At 41.4% G+C, this 22,665-nt stretch overlaps 1 protein-coding gene across 2 annotated transcripts in view; it reads left to right on the plus strand.

Moving 5' to 3' along the window:
• SMAP2 (small ArfGAP2) overlaps positions 1-22,665 on the plus strand; it is a 48,598-nt gene that overhangs the window by 22,922 nt on the left and 3,011 nt on the right. The window contains exons 2-9 of one of the 2 annotated variants that reach the window (XM_004001841.6): positions 10,153-10,286; positions 11,516-11,601; positions 12,601-12,679; positions 16,117-16,203; positions 17,419-17,500; positions 18,503-18,612; positions 19,385-19,550; positions 19,938-20,254. In XM_004001841.6, the coding sequence (XP_004001890.1) occupies positions 10,153-10,286; positions 11,516-11,601; positions 12,601-12,679; positions 16,117-16,203; positions 17,419-17,500; positions 18,503-18,612; positions 19,385-19,550; positions 19,938-20,254 (1,061 nt within the window). The remainder of the gene's footprint in view (positions 1-10,152; positions 10,287-11,515; positions 11,602-12,600; positions 12,680-16,116; positions 16,204-17,418; positions 17,501-18,502; positions 18,613-19,384; positions 19,551-19,937; positions 20,255-22,665) is intronic. The other variant, XM_042246225.2, reaches the window with a different exon arrangement.

Below are 22,665 nucleotides of genomic sequence, written 5' to 3' on the forward strand. Positions count from 1 at the left end.
TGAGTAAGCTCTTGTTTTGGCCTCATGGTTCCTTAAAATGTTTTTGCTTACAGAAGTTCAAAGTAACTGTTTATTGTTATTTTGGCATAGGGAACTAGGTGAATTCTCTTTTGGGCAGATGGAAATAGGCTGGTAAACATACCTCCTAGTAGCCCTATGTAATTTCTCCAAGATGCCACTGGTGTTTATGTGTATTCTTCTTTGTAGTAAATAAGGGGTTGAAGGGATATAATGAATGGAACTGAGATAACTAGCATTCAGTTCAGTTCAGTTGCTCAATTGTGTCCGACTCTTTGTGACCCCATGAACCGCAGCACGCCAGGCCTCCCTGTCCATCACCAACTCCCGGAGTCCACCCAAACCCATGTCCATCAAGTCGGTGATGCCATCCAACATCTCATCCTCTGTCGTCCCCTTCTCCTCCTGCCCTCAATCTTTCCCAGCATCAGGGTCTTTTCAAATGAGTCAGTTCTTCACATCAGGGGGCCAAAGTACTGGAGTTTCAGCTTCAACATCAGCCCTTCCAATGAACACCCAGGACTGATCTCCTTTAGGATGGACTGGTTGGATCTCCTTGCAGTCCAAGGGACTCTCAAGAGTCTTCTCCAACACCACAGTTCAAAAGTATCAGTTCTTCAGTGCTCAGCTTTCTTTATAGTCCAATTCTCACATCCATACATGACCACTGAAAAAACCATACCCTTGATTAGACAGACCTTTGTTGACAAAGTAATGTCTCTGCTTTTCAATATGCTGTCTAGGTTGGTCATAACTTTCCTTCCAAGGAGTAAGCATCTTTTAATTTCATGGCTGCAGTCACCATCTGCAGTGATTTTGGAGCCCAGAAAAATAAAGTCAGCCACTGTTTTCACTGTTTACCCATGTATTTGCCATGGAGTGATGGGATCGGATGCCATGATCTTCATTTTCTGAATGTTGAGCTTTAAGCCAACTTTTTCACTCTCCTCTTTCACTTTCATCAAGAGGCTCTTTAGTTCTTCACTTTCTGCCATAAGGGTGTTGTCATCTGCATATCTGAAGTTATTGATAATTCTCCTGGCAATCTTGATTATAGCTTGTGCTTCTTCCAGCCCAGCGTTTCTTATGATGTACTCTGCATATAAGTTAAATAAGCAGGGTGACAATATACAGCCTTGATGTACTCTTTTTCCTGTTTGGAACCAGTCTGTTGTTCCATGTCCAGTTCTAACTGTTGCTTCCTGACCTGCATACAGATTTCTCAAGAGGTAGGTCAGGTGGTCTGGTACTCCCATCTTTTACAGAATTTTCCGCAGTTGATTGTGATCCACACAGTCAAAGGCTTTGGCATAGTCAATAAAGCAGAAATAGATGTTTTTCTGGAACTCTCTTGCTTTTTCGATGATCCAGAGGATGTTGGCATTTTGATCTCTGGTTCCTCTGCCTTTTCTAAAACCAGCTTGAACATGAGGGAGTTCACAGTTCACGTATTGCTGAAGCCTGGCTTGGAGAATTTTGAGCATTACTTTACTAGCATGTGAGATGAGTGCAGTTGTGGGGTATTTTGAGCATTCTTTGGCATTGCCTTTCTTTGGGATTGGAATTGTTCTTAAGACAAATACGGCCTCTGCTTTGCTTTGACTCCAGTTTCATGTTGCAGTTAATGACAGGCCAAGTCTAAGAGAAATTGAGCTCTATTTTTCAGACCAGAACATGTTGATGGAGCTTCTTTCTTATGTATCTATCACATTTCAATGTCAGTCATAGGTTTCATGAATTGAATTTGATCTCATATTTTTAGATTCATCAAGACATCTTTGGGGAAAAAAAAAAAGACATCTTTGTAGGTTAGCTCACATTACACTTTCAGAACCACTGAATTTCCAACAGGCAAGGATCAGCCAGTAGAACTGTAGTAGCTGGAGGACCTTTATAGTTCATGGTTTACCCTATGCACTGCACATGAATCATTTCTCTGCCTCCCTGAGAGTTGATCATCCAGCCTCTTCTTGAACACTTACTCTTATTGGTATCCCACTATTTCCGGATATGCTCCATTTGCTTTCACACAACCTTAATTATGAGTTAGGAAATTCTTCCCCAGAGTGTGCCAGAATCAACTTCTACTCATTGGTACTGGTGCTGCCTTTGGAGCCCCATCAAAGTAACCTAATCCCTTTCCTGTGTAATATCTTGGCCTTGCAGGTGTTTGAAAACTTCTCCCTTCATTTTGCAAAACAGGAAAAAAATGGTATGCTTTTTATCTTGCTAATTGGTGACTTCATTTACCAAAGGAAGTACATTTTGCATGTACTGCTTACAAGCACTGTGCTAGATGTTTGGGATAAATAATGATGAGATGAGGTCGTTGCCTTTCAGAGCTGATAGTCTATTTAGGGCAAGAGAGTCTTATAAGCAACTAACTGTAATAAGATATTCAGTTTGGGAAGAGCAAAGCAGGCAGCCATAACGAAGGTCAAGGTTTATTCCCTTGATGGCCTCGCAGAAAGAGGGGCCATTGGACTGGACTTTGGAGTTTGTCCGGTGGGGAATAAGGGAGACAGCCATTCCAGGCAGGAACTAGGTGTAGTCAGAGAGAGGCATGCGTGAGTCATGACATATTTCAGAATGATGACTTGCGCATCCTGCATGAAGCGCAGGCTCTGAAAGGGCTTTACTGTCATGCTAAGGTGTTTCAGTGTATCCTGCAGACACTAAGGAGTCATGCATGGCTGCGTTATTTTGCTTTTAAAATACCTCTACTGTTTTTTCTCATTGCAAAAGTAATACAAGTTCCTTGCAAATAAGTCAGAGAATATATAAAAAAATAGGAAAACAAATATTTCACAACTCCTCTACCCAGAAATATTAAATAGCTTCTAGTATTTTACATATATTCTTGTAGAGATTTTCTTCTGTACATACATATGCATTTATTCACATCCTTAAAAATGGTTTGATTTGTTCTGTGTATACTGTTTAAAATCAGATTTTATCACTCCAGTGTTCTGTTCTTGCCTGGGAAATCGCATGGACAGAGTAGCCTGGCAGGCTATAGTCCATGGCATCACAAAGAGTCAGACACAACTTAGCAGCTGAACAACAACACACAATCAGGCAGATTGTGATTTGGGGAAATAGTTCTTAATGGAAATGTGGCATAAAATGGAAAGTGAAGTGACCTAGCAATATGGAATATAGAATTTGGTAAGAAATTACAATTTGTGTATAGAATAATAGCTGCAAATATTCAAAGAATAAAGTCCATGGCTAAGGGAAAAAGAAAATCGAATTTTATATAATTAATATAACTTGTATATGTTTCTGTATTAAATAAAGAACTACAAATTTTGCCCCTAATTTTATAGTGATATCATAGTTCTTTTATGTAATCTGTTGATATTTTTTGTTAGAACACGAATATTTTGAAAACATTCTTAATGTATTTCTTTCTGTATTTGACTTGTTGTTTCCCTGATGAATTCTTACAAGGAGGGAAAAGGAGGGAAGGAGGGTTCAAAGGATTTGCTTACTTCTGATTAATTTTTAAACAAATTTTGCCTCCCTGCTATGTGCTAGCAACTGTGCTATGTGCTGGGAATGTGACAGTGAACGGCACAGATCTGTCTGCTTTTGTGGCGCTTATAATTCAGTGGAGAAGACATGTTTAGCAATCACACAGATAAATATGTGATAAAGTATGGTACAACTGAGAAAAAAACAAGGGGAAGTGAAAGTCTCTAACCTTTAAAAAGTCCTTATTTCTATAGATATATACCAAAGTATATATAGATATATATAGATGGTATGATATATCTATATATCATATCATATCTATATATCATAGATGGTATGATATTTGGGGTTTGCTTCAAAATATTCCAGGGTTGGGACTTGAGTATGTGGAAGTATAGCTAAAATTAAATTGGCCAGGGGTTGATAATTGCTGAAGCTGCTGGTTATTTACACTCAGCTTGTTTGAAATTTTCCATAATGAAATGTAAAAGCCAGAAGAGAAGATGGAAATGAGAATATAATCTGGTTTAACTTGAGGGACTGAGGAAAAGCTCTTTTGAGGAGGAAACTTTTCAGCTGAGACCTTAATGATATATGGGCGTTGACCAGGCTATGAGGAACGGATGGTGCTTTGGGAAAGAGCTTTTTAGGTAGTGGGAGTGACTTGCACAAAGGCCAAAAGCCCTAAGTAAGGAACATGTTGGTGTTTTGAGGAAATGAAAAAAGGCTGGTGTGACCGGAGCTGAAAAGCTGGGCCAGATCATGTAAGTCCTTGGAGACATGTTACAGATTTTTTACTTTAATCCAACCACCCTAGAAAGCTTTTAAGCAACTGAGTAACAGGGTCACATTTGCTTCTTTAAGAGCTCAATATGGCATATGGGAAAAGAATCTAAAAAATAGTAGGTATATGTATATACATATATAACAGATTCATTTTACTCTATACCTGAACTGTGGTGTTGGAGAAGACTCTTGAGAGTCCCTCGGACTGCAAGGATATCCAACCAGTCCATCCTAAAGGAGATCAGTCCTGGGTGTTCATTGGAAGGGCTGATGTTGAAGCTGAAACTCCAGTACTTTGGCCCCCTGATGTGAAGAGCTGACTCATTTGAAAAGACCCTGATGCTGGGAAAGATTGAGGGCAGGAGGAGAAGGGGACGACAGAGGATGAGATGGTTGGATGGCATCACCGACTTGATGGACATGGGTTTGGGTGGACTCCGGGAGTTGGTGATGGACAGGGAGGCCTGGTGTGCTGCGGTTCATGAGGTCGCAAAGAGTCAGACACGACTGAGTGACTGAACTGAACTGAACTGAAACTAACAAAACATTGTAACTAACCACATTAAAAATAAAAAGAGTTCAAGCTGGCCGTTTCACAGCAAATGGTTTTTGGTTTGGTTTGGAGGAGAGAGGAATATGAAAGTAGAGAGACATTCATTAGGAGGTTATTGCACTAGTCCGAGCGATCCGGTGGGTTTGAATTAGAGAAACAGTGTTGCACGTGGAGAGGAGACACGCCGATTTGAGAGAGGTTTGGTCTTGGTGATGCTGCAGAGATGGTGGTTGAAGGAGAGAGGTATAAATGAGGTATGAATTTTTGACTGCTGCATTTGATTGAATGGAGGTGAGATGGAGGTGAATGGATCAAGACGGAGAAGAATGGAGACAGAAGGTTTTGTGGCAAGAGATTGAGAGTTCAGTTTGGAATATACTATTCAGAAAACTTGCACCAAGTTACATTTTCACCTCTATGTTTATGACTACGTGAAAAGTTTATATTTGGGGCCTGATTTGTGTAGTTTTGTGTTTAGAGAGATTATTCTAGTGGGAGACTGGAGACCAATTGGTTGTTAGTCCATGAGCTCTTTGAATTAGGGAATCTCATCTTCACTGTCTCTGCCTTTGTATTCCTGGTACCTAGCAGGCAGAGTATTTGGCACATAAAAGGTACTCAGTGAAAAAGGAAAGTCACTTAGTCATGTCCAACTCTTTGCAAGCCCATGGACTGTAGCCTGCCAGGCTCTTCTGCGCATGGAATTCTCCAGGTAAGAATACTGGAGTGAGTAGCAGTACCCTTCTCCAGGGAATCTGCTCAACCCAGGGATCAAAGCCAGGTTTCCCACATTGCAGGCGGATTCTTTACCATCTACTCAATAAATAATATTAAAAGAATAAATGCTTAAAACAACATTGTAAATCAATTATTTTTCAATAAAAACATTTTAAAAGCTCCAACAAGAAAAAAAATCTTATGCCCATTAAAAAAGAGAGAATGAATGCTTATGGGTGAGATAGGAGAAGGTCTAGGTAGAAATGGATAGTTTCTGGGAAAGTTTCCAAGGTAGATTCAACAGGGCTTGAATGGAAGAGGGAAGAGTTTCTCTCCCTTCCTGGACGCTTCCTGTTGAAGAGCTATTCAACAGCTCCAAGGTGCTGGCAGGTCTAATTATGGGTAACCATCGATTTAGCAATGTTTTTTTTTTTTTTTTTCACCTCAACATTTATTTTTTGGAACTCTACAAGTTAGAGATTCATGAGCTATAATTATTATAATAGTGACTTCAAGCTATCTGTAAGTCTAGTTCTCTTCTCTCTGCTGATTTCTCAAGCCCAGACAGAACAATTCTAGGCCCAGCAGCTCTTGTGATGAGGGAAATTTTAGCAGCAAGAAAAATTTGCAGCCAAGTATCAGTAGTTAACTCAGTTATGCAGAAGGCATCCAGTAGTTGAATGTAAATTGGATTTACTTATATGCTTTCCATTTTACAAATGGAGAAATAAACACTCGAGATACTTGTTAGAAGGTGTGAAAATAGTTAGGGTAAGCCCAGATTTCCCTGATACTGGGCTGGGACTTATTAGAGCCAATTTCTTGACAGATTAGCCAAATCCAAATACTTTCTTGATTTTTACTGATCTCTTATTGCAGAGTGATTATTTGTTAATTTTAATATTGCTTAATGCTTCCTGAGCCCGCTCATAGGCCCCTGTTGAATATGTTCACTTAACCATGACTTTGTGCTAATCACTACCCAGTTTATGTCACTATCTATCCTCTTTGCTTTCAAAACAGTTCAGAATATTGCCTCTCAGAGTCTCTTTTCAACTTCAAAATGGCATCTTTTGTATATTTTCTCGTAGGTGGCCATGACCAGTGTGTATGGAACAACTGGATTATCTTTGCCTATAATGCCATGTTCTACTAGGTTGGCCTTGTAGCAGCAATACAGGGTACTGTGTAATCCAGACACGTCAAATAGCTGTCAGCTTCTCGTCTTCCTTCGTGTGTGTAGTGGAGGCATGTGTGGACACAAAGGCAGAGTGGAAGCGTATAACAGAGAAGGGGAACAGGTGGGGGTTTAGGAAATACATTTCAAGGAATATTTGGGGGGAGACTTAGAAAACTGCCTAAAATTTCTTGTTTTCTAGAAGACTTTGAAATTGTATCGAGGGTAAATTTCTTCTTTCTGCTGTTCAGTCAATTGATTCTGGTTCTGACATTTTAGGACTGGAACTCACATTCCTGTCTAACAGGAGCATTCTGTGGTCTTGCATAGTGTTGGTATAGACATATGAATGCGTTAACATGCTGTTATCAATGAAAGTAGATGAATGGGAAGTGGGTTCCAGAAATCTCACTCTATACCACGTTCTTATATGTAGCTCTCTTTTGTTAGTATCCCTCCATAGTCTCAGCATGTAAGGTGAATATTACTGTACACATTTTGAAGATGAGGAAACTGAGGCCTAGGAGGTTTCAGTGTCTCTCTGAAGTCGCGCAGCTAATTGTTATTGAAGCTGACCTTCAAACTTCAGTTTTTTCCTGGCTGCAAAGATTATACTTGCAATAACAACACCGTTTCCCCATATTTTCAGCCATATAAGTAACCGTCTCTCCTGTCTTTTCCTTTTCTCTAATTTCGGAATCCTGTATGGAGGATAAAGTTACAGCTTAATAAATCCAGCACCATAAAACTAAAGGAAGCTGAGTGTCTGAGATGGAACAGCCCATATTTCACTGGGAAAAGGTCGTAGGAGGGATGTGGGAGTGGGGCAAAGGAGGCTTTCCTTTGACTTTTCGTGAAAATATTATTGCCTGTGTTTCTATATGGAGGCCTTGTTAGCAGCTTCAGAATATCAGGATTTAGTCCTGTATTCTTCAGAGACCTTATACTCTGGAATGGGATCTGGAGAAATTCCCCAGTTGTGACACTGGCTTTGATGTTTGGGAATCACCTTCTCCAGACTTAGGGTCAGAAAACAAATAGTGTAACACTCCACAGCTAACTTTTAATTCGTGTTTTTGGCTTCTGATTTTGTTAGCAAACAGGTGCAATTTAACTATCTTATCATGAGTTCTAGAATCTAGAGCAGAGGGAAAATGGTAAAGAGACATGAACTATTGACTTTTGGTCCCATTTTTAATCATGTATAATTTCGGTTTATCTTGAGTTCCTTATAAAAACTATAACCCAAAATAGACCCACAGCACCTTAAGGAATCTCATTTCCATCTATTTAGGTTTTCCAGTTTGTGTTTATGTAACTCACCACCATTGAAAGAAGTGTGTGGATCATTTGTGTGCTTGTTAGTTACGTGGCAGATCTACTGTGCAAATCTGGGGATTTGAAGGGACTGAAGGTCTTTTTAGAAGATAAACCTGAGTGTATCAAGATTATTATAGCAGGAAGAGGGTATTGCAATAAAATTTCAGGCAGAGAACGCCACCTGGTGGTTATAAGGAGAACTTGAGCCTTCTGTATTTTCAGTTTTTAACCGTAATATCTGATATCTTTATCTAGAAATTACCTTATTTATAATAGCTGCTGATTCAGATTTCTAAAAATAATTTTCTTCCATATAACTCTAGCATTCCTTCATTGAAACTTCTGTCAGGGAATCTAGAAAAATGGTACTGAAGAATTTATTTACAGGGCAGCAGTGGAGAAACAAAATTAGAGAATAGACTTATGGACATAGGGAGAGGGGAGGAGAGGCTGAAATGTATGGAGAGAGTAACATGGAAACTTACATCACCATATGTGAAATAGATAGCCAACGAGAATTTGCTGTATGGCTCAGGAAACTCAAACAGGGGCTCTGTATCAACCTAGAGGGATGGGATGGGGCGGGAGATTTTAGGGAGGTTCAAAAGGGAGGGAATATATGTAGACCTATGGCTGATTCATGTTGAGGTTTGACAGAAAACAACAAAATTCTGTAAAGCAATTATCCTTCAGTGAAAAGATTAAAGAAAAAAAAAAAAACTTCTGTCAAAACCCTCAGACTAACCACACCATTGTCTGTGTCCAGCAGAACCAAAACCTCGTGTCCTTTTTTGTTCCAAATGCGGGTCCTGTTTATCTCTGTAGAAACCCAGTTCGTGTCTTTTCACTTCTTTTTCACAACCTCTAGCTCTTGACATCATGCTTCTTTTATGTGGTGAATTTCTGCCTACTGGAGTAGTGGCAAAAGAAATATTAGTGATTTTTCAGTAAATCTTTGGCAGATGTCATATAAAAGTAAGTTGCTTTTACCCTGTATAAAAATTATGAAGAGGAGTTTGAAATTTTTCCAGAGTGGTTATTAGGGTGAGCAAAGTTGGCAGGGGATGGGAGATTATGTAACATCTTATATTAAAATACATGTCTGAGTTTTTTGTTTTTGTTTTTGTTTTTTGCTATAAGCATCCTTATTATATGGCAATTTTAAATCTAGATAATGCTGTAGGTGGGCAAAGTAGGGACATTAGCCCTAGGGGAAAGGATCCTATTAAGCGAATCTGGATGCATATTTTATAGTCCTGGTGGGGAGGGGAGGATAAACAGAGTTTTAAATTTCAGGCTTAGCTGCAAGCTGGCATGGTATGTCTGTATCTTTTTTCCTAGTAGGAAAACTGAATCCAGGTCTCACCACCATTAAAAAGTTTCTTGAGAGAGGGCTGTTCATGAAATATATTAAATAGAATGTGACATGACCTGCCGCTGTTCTCCTGGGATTTTTAAAAACATAAGTAACAATATTAACCTTTGTGAGACTCTAAAAAAGCTATTGTTCCATACACAGATGCCCACGTTATATATTTCTATGAAATGTCCAGAATTGGCAAATCTATAGAAAAAAAATGTAGATTTGTGGTTGCCAGGGGCTGGGGTCAGGGGAATTTTAGAGGAAATGGGAAGTGCCTGCTACTAGGCTTGAGAACTCTTCTTGGGGAGGGTGAAGACATTCTGGAATTAGATAGTGGCAATGATGCATGACTGTGTGAATATACTAAAGACCACCATATTGTACACTTAAGAGCTTTAAACTTTTTTTAAAAAAAAAGCTCACTTTTGGAAAAATTAACAAAACAATGATCCAAAAAAGGTGATTATGGAATTCCCTGGCAGTCCAGTGGTTACGACTCAGAGCTTTCCCTGCTAGGCCTGGGGTTCAGTCCCTGTTCAAGGAACTAAAATCCCGCAAGCCTCACAGCGCAGCCAAAAAAATAAAAACAAAATTTTTAAAAATTTTAAAGGTGATCGTGGTAACAATTCTCTCACTGATGTTCTAGCTGAAATGTTATCTGATAACCTAAATAATTCTGGTTTGGGTTGTGAATGTTGTTTTAATTTTTACTTTATTGCCCCCTGATCCTGCCCTCCACAGGGCCACGATGGGCCTCCTGGAACATTGGTGTGTTCATCTGCATTCGATGTGCTGGAATCCACAGGAATCTCGGGGTGCACATATCCAGGGTAAAATCGGTTAACCTTGACCAGTGGACTCAAGAACAGATCCAGGTACTTGCACAACCCAGGAGTGAGTCAGCTGCTCCCATACTTCATGTGAAAGTAGTTCCAGATGAATTTCAGTCAAACTGGGCACAAAGGTGAAGGTAGAGGGAAGTTTAAGTATTCAACACTAACGCCACAATAAAAAATTTTCATCTTTGTATTTAAAACACAAGTTATTCCACTTATATTTTACCTCCTTCAAAACACAAATACTCTATGGACTAGGACCCCATGGATCCATGAAGACATGAAGGAGGATCTTTGTATTATTTTCTAAGGCCCTTATCATTTTCAGATCTAATGTTTGTAATTTTAGATACTCACTTAAAAAAGAAGTCCAACACGTATACTTTTAATGTTTTTTATTGCAGAAATGCATATATGAATCCTGCTTGCTGTTAGGTTGGTGGGCTGACTGTGAGACGCTTAAGTTAGTGAGTCCAGCCTGGCTGGAGAGCTGCAGGTTGATATGGCTTCCCTGTTTTCTGTTCTCTTCCTGCATTGAAACTTCTTAAAGTAATTTACAAATATATATATATATATATATATATATATATATACACATATATATATGAAATTTGTTTTCGGGAAATCTCCTGGCTCCGAAGAAAACCAGTTGCTAAAGTTGATATTGTAAGTAAGAGGTTATTCTTGACAGAAAATGGCTTTAGAAGTTACTTTAGGTTATCTTTATAGATTCACTGAAGGACTAAAAGATTAGTTATATTTTTCAGTTATATTTGAAGATGTTTAAAAATCTTGGAATGTATCTCTCACAAATGTTAAGGAGTCTTTCAAAAGCCTAATGAGAAACATATTTGTTGGTAATACAGTGGATAGGTTAATTGCTACTATAAACTCAGAATTGTAGTTGTTCGTAATTACTGCCTGCCTGATTAGGCACTGAGTATTGCCTGCCAAGTAGACATTTGGATTGGCAGCTCTGTCTTGGACTTTCAAATGGGATCTTAAATTACTATTGAATCAAATATATCTTGTTAGACAAATCTTTCAATAAAAGGAGACAGAGTGGCAGGAAAGACAGCTGTGGAAGGAAATGGTTGGGAGCAAAGCCGAGAGAATCATGGATTATAAATCAGAATACGCAGGTTTAAATCTCGGTTCTGCCACTCCCTAGGTTGGCTTTTCAATTGTAAAATGATGCAGTTGGATAAGAAGTTTTTCCATTCTTTCCTAATGTGACATTCCTTGTTTCCACATCTTTTTGATTGCAGTGCATGCAAGAGATGGGGAATGGAAAGGCAAACCGACTTTATGAAGCCTACCTGCCTGAGACCTTTCGGCGACCTCAAATAGACCAGTATCCTTTTTGGAGCAGCTTCAAAGGCTGAATGGTTTTATTGGTGGTGGTGGTGGTGTTGGTAGTGTCTTGGGAGAGTTACAGAAGACTCAGGACCCACGATCTGACTGGGCCATCTTTATATGTGGATGAGTTGAAGTCTGTCTGGCTTTTCCTCTTTCCTGCAACCAAGACATATAGAAAGCCCACGTATATACTCTCTAATGTCAGAATGGTGGTGTCACACAGGGGCGACTCATCCAGAAATTAAGACTGCTGTGGTTCACTGTGAATTCTTCCATAGAGTGACATCTCTAATAGTCTTTGAATCTCTGAAACTATTGTTTGATAAAAAGAATAGTTTATTGTGCTATGTTGATTCAGCAAAACTGCCACTGATTTTTAATGCCTTTTTATGCCCTACCTGAAAGAATTAACTTGTTGACCAGTTAATCCACAACTTTCTTCCCCTAGCCCCTCAAATGGAGATGGCACTCAGCTCATAAAACCAAACTCCCTGAAGGCAGTGCTTCTCAAAACATGGCTTGTAGACCATCTTGTTAGAGTTTGATTTTGGTGGGTACAAGGAGAACCTACTAAATGTAGATTTGGAGCCCTGCAGAGGACCCCAGATCAGAATCTGGCAGTGGGGCACGGGAGTCCCGTATATTTTTTTTAAGTGGCACTCAGATGTCTGTTTCAGTCCTGTTGACTTAAGGACTTTAAAGTAGATAACTGATTGCTTTACCTGTATTCTATCAGTAGAACAGCCACAGGCTCCACTGCTGTCAAAATGAAGAGTGACCCCATTTCTGCTGTAGGAAATGGTGATTCCCTGCAGCAGCCACGAAGGAGGCATTTTAAGGTTTGGGTTAGGGATAGGCCAGAAGAGACAGGAGCCACGTGGGTAAACCAGGCAGAAGGAAGAGGGGGACCAATGCTCACGGGATACAAATGGACCTTTTATGGTCATTCTGTGAGAAAGACTTGCTTGCTTTATCCTTAATAAGCTTCTTGCAGTGCAGTCGAGGGATTTATTCGAGATAAATATGAGAAGAAGAAATACATGGACCGAAGTCTGGACATCAACGCCTTTAGGGTTGGTTGTAAATCTTTCAAGTTTTGTTCATAATAAACAATTTGCTTATTAATCAGGCCTGGGGAGAATCTGAAGAACAGCTACCAAAATACTCTAAGAACATAAAAACAAAAAAAGTAGAATAAAGCAAGCTATTGAATCAAGACCCTGAGATATCATGGAGCAAACTTTTGCCTCAGGGTTGGACCAACCATCAGTTAATTCTTTACCATGATCTGAATTTAGATGTCAGCGATTCCCATTTCCAAATTATTTCTTTATATGGATATGTTGGGCATACTGGATCAAATAGAATAGTGTGTGTGTGCATACATACGTGTGTGTGCATTTTTTTTTCTGTAAATGAAGTCACCAAAATTGATGTAATTATATCAGCAGAGTTTCCTTAAATTTGACCAGCATATGTTTCCATTGTGTCCGTTGACTGACTGCCAATGGAATCGCTTGTTCTTGAGAGGAGTTTTAGGAGACTCCCAGTTGCCAAATACACTTTGCATCCTAGGCATGTGGTTAGAATCTGAAATACAGTGTACAAGAGGAAATACAACATGGTTTCTGGAAGAAGGAAATATGCCTGACTAATGACAGCTAGAGGGGAACCTATAAATATGACTAACTTAAACCTTCAAAAAGCCTTTGACAAGACTAATAAATTTGCTTTGAAATAATCGACTGTTTCTCTAGCTAAGGAAATATGGAGAATATGGGATTCTCCAGTTCTAGCAAAAGACCTATCTACCTAGCATCTGTCCTCTCTCTGTTGTTTATTTTGATGGAAGATGTGCTAGCCAGTGAGATCATTACATTTACACAGGGCTCTAAGCCGTTCCAGATAAAGTCAAACTAATTGGAATTAGCTCGAGACTGATCTTTTGATCTTGTGTGAAAAGGGGCACTAACTGGTCTTTGATTTCAACGTGGGCAAGTAAGTGCAGGGTAATACATGTAGTTAGGTAACGATAATTCCTTCTCAGCTTTGTATGAAGGACTCTTATGTCACAGTCATCCAGAAAAGGGATGTGTCGTAACTCTTCCAAGAAAGACTTAACCCAGCGTACATTTATGGCTTGGATGGCATCATTAAGAAGAGTTTGAAACCAGAAGAAACAGACCTTTCCTTTCCTTTGTAGAAAACTGTAGTCTGTCTGCTTAGCTCTGTTCATTGTACAAGAACATATGAAATCAGATGAGGTCAAACAAAAGGTACCTGAGGTAATTCAGAAGGTAGGAGAAGAGGAAAGAGGTGCTGTATGGAAATAGATGGTATTCATCCATAATTATGTTTCTGCTGTACCATACCCATGAAAGCAGCCTGTTTTACTCACTAAATGTTTTCAGTTAGAAAGGAAATGTTTCCTGTGTGCCAAAGAGCTATTTCAAAACCTTTTATTTGATGTATGTAGACTTTTAAAAAATATCTTTGTGAAGATTTATATGCCAAGAATTAATATTTGCTAAGTGAAGGCATTTAATATCAAATCTAAAAGAAACTGGCTTTGTTGAAGAGTATTCTTCTTGAATAGACAGATAAGATGTTTTGAATTTCGAGAAATAAAGTGTTCTGTATTAAAGTATTACACTATGTATGCAACAAGCATCGCTGGGTGTGTTCTTCGTGATTATGATATCACTTTACAGATAATATGGAAGTTAAAGTGGAAAAGCCATGCCTGCTCTTCCCTTCATAATGACTGTCGCCTGTGTGTTTCCCCCATTCTTCCCCGTGTAGTTACTTTTTGAAGGCATAATTGTGCCATGGTTGGATAGAATGCCTCCTGCTTTCCTTTAACTCAACACATCGTGTTTTTACCTGTCACCTGTTTCCTTGTTACTTTTCACAACTTGTAATCATTGCCTCTTGTTCAGTGAGCAGCTAGATCACAGTTTATTTCACTCTTCCCCTCTGTGGCATAAAGGTGACGTTTCTCTTCAGATACATTATTCTGGAATGAACTTCTTGGCATATGTCACTTTCTCCATGCTTTGGATTATTTTTCTTAAGGTATATTACAAGATACAATGTTCTCTTGGTCAAAGGGTTTCAGTATTTGTCTCTTCATACGTTTGCCAATATATTTTTTAGAAGTTGTACTGTTCTATACTGTCTTCTTAGCATTGGATAAGTAGAGTGGTTTTACTCCATCCCTACCAATATTAGATAGTACTATTAAGATTTTTTTCTCCTCCCCAAAATGTGTGTGTTTTTTTTTTGGCCATGCCTCGTGGCTTGAAATCTTATTTCTCCAACCAGAAGTCAAACCTGGACTCTCAGCACTGAATGTTCAGAGTCCTAACCACTGGACTGCCAGGGAATTCCGCCCAAAAGTGCATTTTAAATTTCACTTTTTGATCATGATCAGGGCCGACCGTTTTTCACGTGTATTTGTTGTTCAGTTGCTAAGTGGTGTCCAACTCTTTGTGACGCCATGGACTGCAGCATGCCAGGCCTCCCTGTCCTTCACCGTCTCCCGGAGTTCACCCAGGTTCATGTCCATTGAATTGGTGATGCCATCCAACCGTCTCATCCTCTGCCACCCACTTCTCCTTTTGCCTTCAGTCTTTCCCAGCATCAGGGTCTTTTCCAGTGAGTTGGCTGTTCGTGTCAGGTGGCCAAAGTATTGGAGCTTGAGCTCCAGCTGTCCTGCATTTTACAAATAAGATTCGTGAGGGCAGGAGAAGGGGGTGACAGAGGATGAGATGGTTGGATGGCATCATTGACTCAATTGGCATGAGTTTGAGCAAACTGTGGGAGATAATGAAGGACAGGATAGCCTGGCATGCTGCAGTCCATGGGGTCACAGAGTCAGACACAACTGAGTGACTGAACAACAGAACCCTCTGGCTAGAAGAGGCAGATGGAGGACTTCAAACTTTATCCATTGTATTTATACAATATCCTTTAATATATAGCAAATTACATTTATGTTCTGTTATTCTTTTGATCCAGGTGATATTCTTTTGATCGCAGCTCTTCTCACTCACATTTTATATATAAGGAAACACTTCATCTTTGGCTCATATTTGTAAGGGAGAGAACCTTTGATTGAAGGCTGTATGTCAAGTAAGATGAACATTTTTCACTGCTGTACCAAGATGAGCAAGTTAAACTTGGGTCCAAAAGGGACAGCAAACTGTTGAAATGTTTTAACCTCTATGGATAACCCGGTCTGCACACTTAACAGTCATACATGGATTAGACAGAACAAGGAGGGAGATACTTAAGAAATTTGAAAGATGCCTCTTTACAGCCTTGAGGCCAGGGTGGAAGAGGCCAGCACTCATGCCCCACACAAGACCCTCCCACAGTCTGTCAGGCTCCTGCATCAGATTCAGTAGGGATTTGTGTGTCCTTTTGAGACATTTAGGATTCTAATTTGTTGAACTGTTAGTCACCATGGGGTCTGTTCTTTGTCTTGTTTTTTTTTTAATCATCATAGAAAGAAAAAGATAACAAGTGGAAAAGAGGGAGTGAACCAGCTCCAGAGAAAAAAATGGAACCTGTTGTTTTTGAGAAGGTGAAAATGGTAAGTGGGGGCAGTGTGTGTGCTGTGTGGATGGCTCAGGGTTTGCTGACATGTGTGGAGGGGAGGGCAGTGGAGGAGAGGAGAGGGGAGGGGAGGGGTGGGGAGGGGTGGGGAGGTGTAGGGCTCGTTGAGAGCACGTTGCACCATTGCACCTGGGACTAAAGGGCGCCACATTCGGATTAGATCACCCACTGCCATTTCTGCTGCTTTCCCATTGCCTTGTTGCCGCCCAGTCTGCTCTGTCACACTGCCTTTGAGGTCCAGATGGGAGCTGGGGAACGGCACCTGTCCCATCTGAGCAAGAGGCACGTTTCATGGCAGAATGCCAAGGCTCCGTGACACCTTCTGAGCAGATGCTACGTTAGTCCTCTCCTTAGGCCTTCTGTACCTGGTTTTCCTGTTGCTGTTAAGAACAGTCCAGAAGCCAGGCCGTAGTAATTAATTTTATTTTATTTATTTATTTATTGTAATTCATTTTAAACCATCCCTTCTTGTGTTCTCGCTCTGTCATAATGAAGTAGGCACCCTTCTTTCCCACTGGACACCTGATGGCCGTGGTAGTAGATACTCTAAGATGGGACTTCCCAGGTGGCGCTAGTGGTAAAGAACCTGCCTGCCACTGCAGGAGGTGTAAGAGACACGGGTTCGATCCCTGGGTCACGACTCTTAACATGTTTGGAATCTTGGGAAAGAAGACTTTTTACTGTTTTCCTTCGAGGGTCTTTTAGCATCATTCTGAAATATTGTCTGCAGAACACAGTCTGTAGTGATATTGGCAGAGCGAATTAGGTAACCTATAAAATGAGTTCCCTTTTGGTATTAAAGGTTTTCTAATCACTGGGAGAAGTGTTGGCCATTACCTTTTGTACCATCAGACACCTGCCTTTATTCTTTGCTTCTCCTGGGACCAAAAACCGCTGCTTCTGTTGGATACCCTGGTCTGTGGTTGTCTTGGTTTCGGAAAGATCTCTCTCTTTAGAAAGCCAGATAAGTGCAGATGACAGCTTTGTTTTTCACTTTAGGTTTGATTTCTGCACTTTGTCTTCTGATTTGGTTTTTTTTCACTTAACGCTTCCTGAGTTCTGTTCCTTTGGTAACTCTCTTTGAATAACAACATCCATGCCACAAGAATTCCTGTGGCTTTACAGTTGGAGAGGGAATTAGAGGCTTCAAAAACACCTGCTTATTTCTTTCTGTAACATATTTTAACCCTAGCCACAGAAAAAAGAAGATCCACAGCTGCCTCGGAAAACCTCCCCGAAATCCAAAGCTCCTGCGGTGGATCTCTTGGGCCTTGGTAAGAGCTAGACTTTTCCACTCCTGTAATCTCAGCAATGTTGATGAATTCTCTGTGATCCTGGGGAGACAGGTAAAGATGGGGTTGTTCGGTTGGTGGCTTCATCACTAAGGTTGTTCCCTCCTGTTCTTCCTGCTCTTTTACATCTGAGCAGTTGTTCTAAAAAGTGCTGACAGTCTTTAGGGAGACAGTGCTGCGCTAGAGGAGCGGTCAGGCCCAGTGCTGGCTGCGCATGACCTTGGAAGCCGGAGTCCCCGCTCTGCCACTCTCTATCTTTGTGACCTTGGGGAGCTTGCTCAACCTCTCAACATAACTTTCCTCCTGTAGTGAGGATGATGAGTCTACATCAGAGATGTTGTTGGAAGGACTAAATGAGATAATGCCTCTAAAGCTCTTAGCTCCTTGCCCACACACACGGAGCATTCAGTAAGTGTTTGCAAGTTTCACTAGACCAGCACCTGTGAGCCTTGCCCCCGGCCCTCTCGTTTTCCAGGTGCATCCTGTTTCTGAGACGGCCCCTTACCTTGTGGTCATTTTCCTCCAAACTTTTTGAAACCCTGAGCTAGTGGTTCTGCCCCCTTCAGAAACAGAGCCTATTCTTACTTTTCATAGTACTGATGGCTGTACTTTGTTTCAGTCCATTCCTGCTGAGTATTGGCTACTTCAGCTTCTCATGTCTGTACTTTTCATTTCTCTCTGAGGATAAATCCTGCACAGCTTTGCCCCTCAAATAGCCAGAAGGGAGCCAGGCATCTCCCTTGCAATGGTGCTAATGTAGCCTTCAAGCCCAAGTTCCTCCTGTCCTCTGCTGAGCTACAGGCTTTTCCAGTGTTCTCGGGAATCTTGTGAGATGCCTCCTCATCCAAGCTGTATGGTTCCAGAGCCTAGATTTCAGGGTCTGTGATTGGAGCATGTGGGGCTTCTCTACTTTGTGTCTGGAAGAGAAGAAAGGAATGGGCTTAATAAGCAGGGCTACATTTTAACTTTGGCCTCTCTTTCCAGATGCTCCTGTATCCTGCTCCATTACAAATGGTAAGGCCAGTAATACCCTAGAGAAGGATTTAGATCTTCTGGCCTCTGTTTCATCTCCCTCTTCTTCGGTTTCCAGAAAGGTGAGTCTTATGGGTGACTCAGGAGGAAAGAGCATTCTGTAAAGGGTGCTTTTGATAACTTAATCCTGGAGTCAAGTCATGCATTCTTGGTGGGATTGACTTTGGTTTTCTTGATTCTTCCCTTAACCCTGTCATCGCTGTTACAGCCTATTCATTCCATTTTGTCTCTTGCCTCAAAAGATTGGGCCCTTTATGTGAACTTCTGTTGAAGATGTGTCAGTTTGTAAAGGCTAATCCTATAAGTCAGCTCCTCAGCCTGAGTTATTGGCAGAGAGTTTGTAAATAGGAAAGGCTTGAGACCATCAGTGACTCCCATTTGTGGAATGCCTGCTGTGCACACCAGGCAGTGCTGGGTGATTTTGTGTATCATTTTGTATATTTCCCTTATGATTTGAAATATTCACCACAATCCTACAAGATGGGTCTTCCAAATGAGGAAAGAGTTCAGAAAAGTTACATGACTAGCCTCTCATTACACAACCAGTAAACAGTGGTACTGGGGTCTTAGTTCTCTCTGGCTGCATCATTTGTAGGTCATTTTAATTTGTTAGTTTTTTACCAAATCACATCGTTTTGCTAAAGAGCAAAGAATTGTACCAGAGCTTAACTGTCAGGTGTTTCCAGATGTTTTTATGGTAAAAGTTTCAGGAAGCTACTAACTCGAGCCACGTTTTCTCATGGCAAATGTTAGAAGCACCTGAGAGATGAGGGAGGTCCTTTACAGAGAACCCCAAGAGGACCATTCCAATTCCTCCCTGCCCTTTGTCCTAAGGTTGTAGGTTCCATGCCAACCCCAGGGAGTGCTGGCTCAGTTCCGGAAAACCTGAACCTGTTTCCAGAGCCAGGGAGCAAATCAGAAGAAACAAGCAAGAAGCAGCTGTCTAAAGACTCCATCCTGTCACTATATGGATCCCAGACGCCTCAGATGCCCACCCAAGGTAGAGTTCACAGGGGTCATGTCAGTGTGCCAGCTAGAAACGGGAGGCCTTCCATGCAGGAATTATTTGTTGTGCCAGGGGCAGTTTCTCTGGGGGCCCTGACATCATACTCCAAACAAGCCTGAGCATGACATTCCTTGTGAAGCCACTGACTATCAGGAGATAGATATTGTAACTCAGAGCCATGCTTCTGTGGGGTCTGGCCTCTGTGAAGCCTGACTTGGGGTCTGGATCTGGACCCTAAAGGGGAAGTGCCTGGGTCTGCAGCCCGCTAGAAGCCAGAGGATCTGTCTGAGGAATCTTAGCTGGAAGGGGCAGCCAGCGAGCGTTGGGTTGGCATTGTGTGCATTCCTCTTTCACGAATCTGTGTGTCTGTTCTCTCGGCAGCAGTGTTCATGGCTCCTGCTCAGATGGCGTATCCCGCTGCCTACCCCAGTTTCCCTGGGGTTGCACCTGCTAACAGCCTAATGGGGAGCATGATGCCCCCACCAGTAGGCATGGTAGCTCAGCCAGGAGCTTCTGGGATGGTTGCCCCAATGGCCATGCCTGCAGGCTATATGGGGGGCATGCAGGCCTCCATGATGGGTGTGCCAAACGGAATGATGACCACCCAGCAGGCCGGCTACATGGCAGGCATGGCAGCTATGCCCCAGACTATGTATGGGGTTCAGCCAGCTCAGCAGCTGCAGTGGAACCTAACTCAGGTAAGCTGCTCCATTTCACTCAGGACAAGAGTTCTGAGCCTTCCTCAAGGCCGTCTCACTTAGTGTCTGCCCCTTATCCTTTGAATCCTTACAATGTAAATGAGATGTCGCCAGAGACATTCTTGAATTTGCTTCATTTATTTATTTGTTTGAACAGAAGGTCTGTCTAACCTCAGACTTTCTGAGGTATTTTGGGTTCCTGTAGAATAAGGGTAATTGCCTGATTCTAAAACTCTCTACACATTCATCAAAACAAAACAACTTGTCCAGATAAACAAGAGGTGCCAATAAAAGCACCCATAAGCAGTGACTTTTGCACCTAATAGAATACCACAAACCTCAAATTACACGGTTATAACACCAAAATCCAGGGCTTCCCTGGTGGCTCAGTGGTAAAGAATTCGCCTGCCAAGGCAAGAGACACAGATTCAATCCCTGGCCCAGGAAGATCCCACATCCCGAGGAGCAGCTGAGCCCACGTGCCACAACTGTTGAGCCTGAGCTCTGAAGCCCAGGAACTGCAGCTACTGAGCCTGAGTACAGCAAGTACTGAGGCCTGTGCACTCTGGAGTCTGTGCTCCGCAACAAGAGAAGCCTCAGCAGTAGGAAGCCTGCACGCTGCAACTGGAGTAGCGCCTGCTCACAACTAGAGAAGAGCCCTCACAGCACCAGAGACCCAGCACAGCCGACAATAAACAGCTTTTTAAAAACACCGAAATCAAGCAGAGCCAGCACCACAGAGAGGCCGTGTGAAAAGAGGAGAAGGAGCAGGGGGCTAGAGGTGACAGGGCATAGATAAAACACGCCCAAGAAAGAGAAAGCCCTGCCCTGATGAGAGACGTGCTGAGAAGTGTTCTGAGACCTGGTGCAGTATAACTCTGGTTACTTGGAGAATCGAAAACAAAGGACTTGAAATAGATAGGACTATAGGGGGTAGTTTTGGCAAAGCATTGTTTCTAGGAGAGATGAGGATGACTTAGAATGAGAGGGTGCCCTTAGGAGACCTTGTGGTGAAGAAGTAAAAATTGAGAATGACAAAATCAGATCTACTATCCTCCTCCCCACCAAATAGTCATTTCACTTTACTAACGGAAGAGGGTGCTCTTGAACTAAGAAATTTAATAAGTCTCCCCAGATCCTTTCATCTGTGTGTGTTATTGCTGATTCAGAAAAATAAGGTGCTACAAAGAATCCGCCTGCCAGTGCAGGAGATGCAAGAGATGAGGGGTTTATCCCTGGGTGGAGAAGATCCCCTGGAGGAGGAAATGGCAACCTGCTCCAGTATTCTTGCTGGGAAAATTCCATGGACAGGGGAGCCTGAGGGGCTGCAGTTCATGGGGTCACAAAGAGCCAGACACGATTGAACAGGCATACACACAGAAAATAAACAGAAAGTAGCAAGTGACATTTATGCAAAACTATTATGAGAAGAAACTAAAAAAATGAAGTCTAAACATTTTGAGGAATGAAAATTCTTTCTCCAAAACCAGTCACAAAATAGAAGAAAACTGTTACGCAATCCTGAATTAAATGTCCTCTAACAAACACTTGCAGGTAAGACAAAACAGCTTGAATCAAAAAGTGAGAAACTTAGAACCCAAATGGACAAATACCTGGAAGTTGTGAAATGAAATTTTCCTGAACTCAGGAAACAAATTGAGAAACAACGCAATTATCTTAAAAATAGACTGAATTACAAGTTAGTCAGAGGAGAATAGATTCAACTGAAAATATATTTGGCATAGAGGAAAGGCGTGAAATAGCTCAGAGAAAGGAAACTAAATATAGAGAGCACTAAAAAGAAACAGAAAGAAAGACCTTAGGCAAAGAAGGTCTAACATAAATATGTGTGTTTGGCGACCCCCAAAGGTGGCACTAGTGCTAAGGAGCCTGTGCCAATGCAGGGTCTCTCATGCCCGGGAAGGTCCCTGGGGGAGGGCGTGGCAGCCCACTCCAGTGTTCTCGCCTGAAGACCCCCATGGACAGAGGAGCCTGGCGGACTACCATCCACAGGGCCACTAAGAGTCAGACACGACTGAAGACACTTAGCACGCACACAAAGAAGAAAGATAAAATAGTGGAACAGGATTAATATATTTAAAACTTAATATGAGAATGTTTCCTAGAAACAAAGGACTTGAATATAACTTGAAAGAAACTACTGTGTGTGTATCTGGAAGAACTGACTCAGAATGGTCACCTCGAACATATCCCAGTAAACTTTTAGGATTTGTATGATAAGAAAAAAATCCATGAGTCCATATTTTTTTAAAAATGGGTGTGGGATAGAGGGAGAGAAAGCCGCCTTTGCAGAAGAATGACAACTAATAATTATAGAAAGAACAGGGTATTCACATGTTTGCAAAGAAATACCCTTCAGATTACTTATTAATTACAATGAAAGAACATAT

This window comes from Ovis aries, chromosome 1 (genome assembly GCF_016772045.2).
Source record: "Ovis aries strain OAR_USU_Benz2616 breed Rambouillet chromosome 1, ARS-UI_Ramb_v3.0, whole genome shotgun sequence".
Lineage (NCBI taxonomy): Eukaryota > Metazoa > Chordata > Mammalia > Artiodactyla > Bovidae > Ovis > Ovis aries.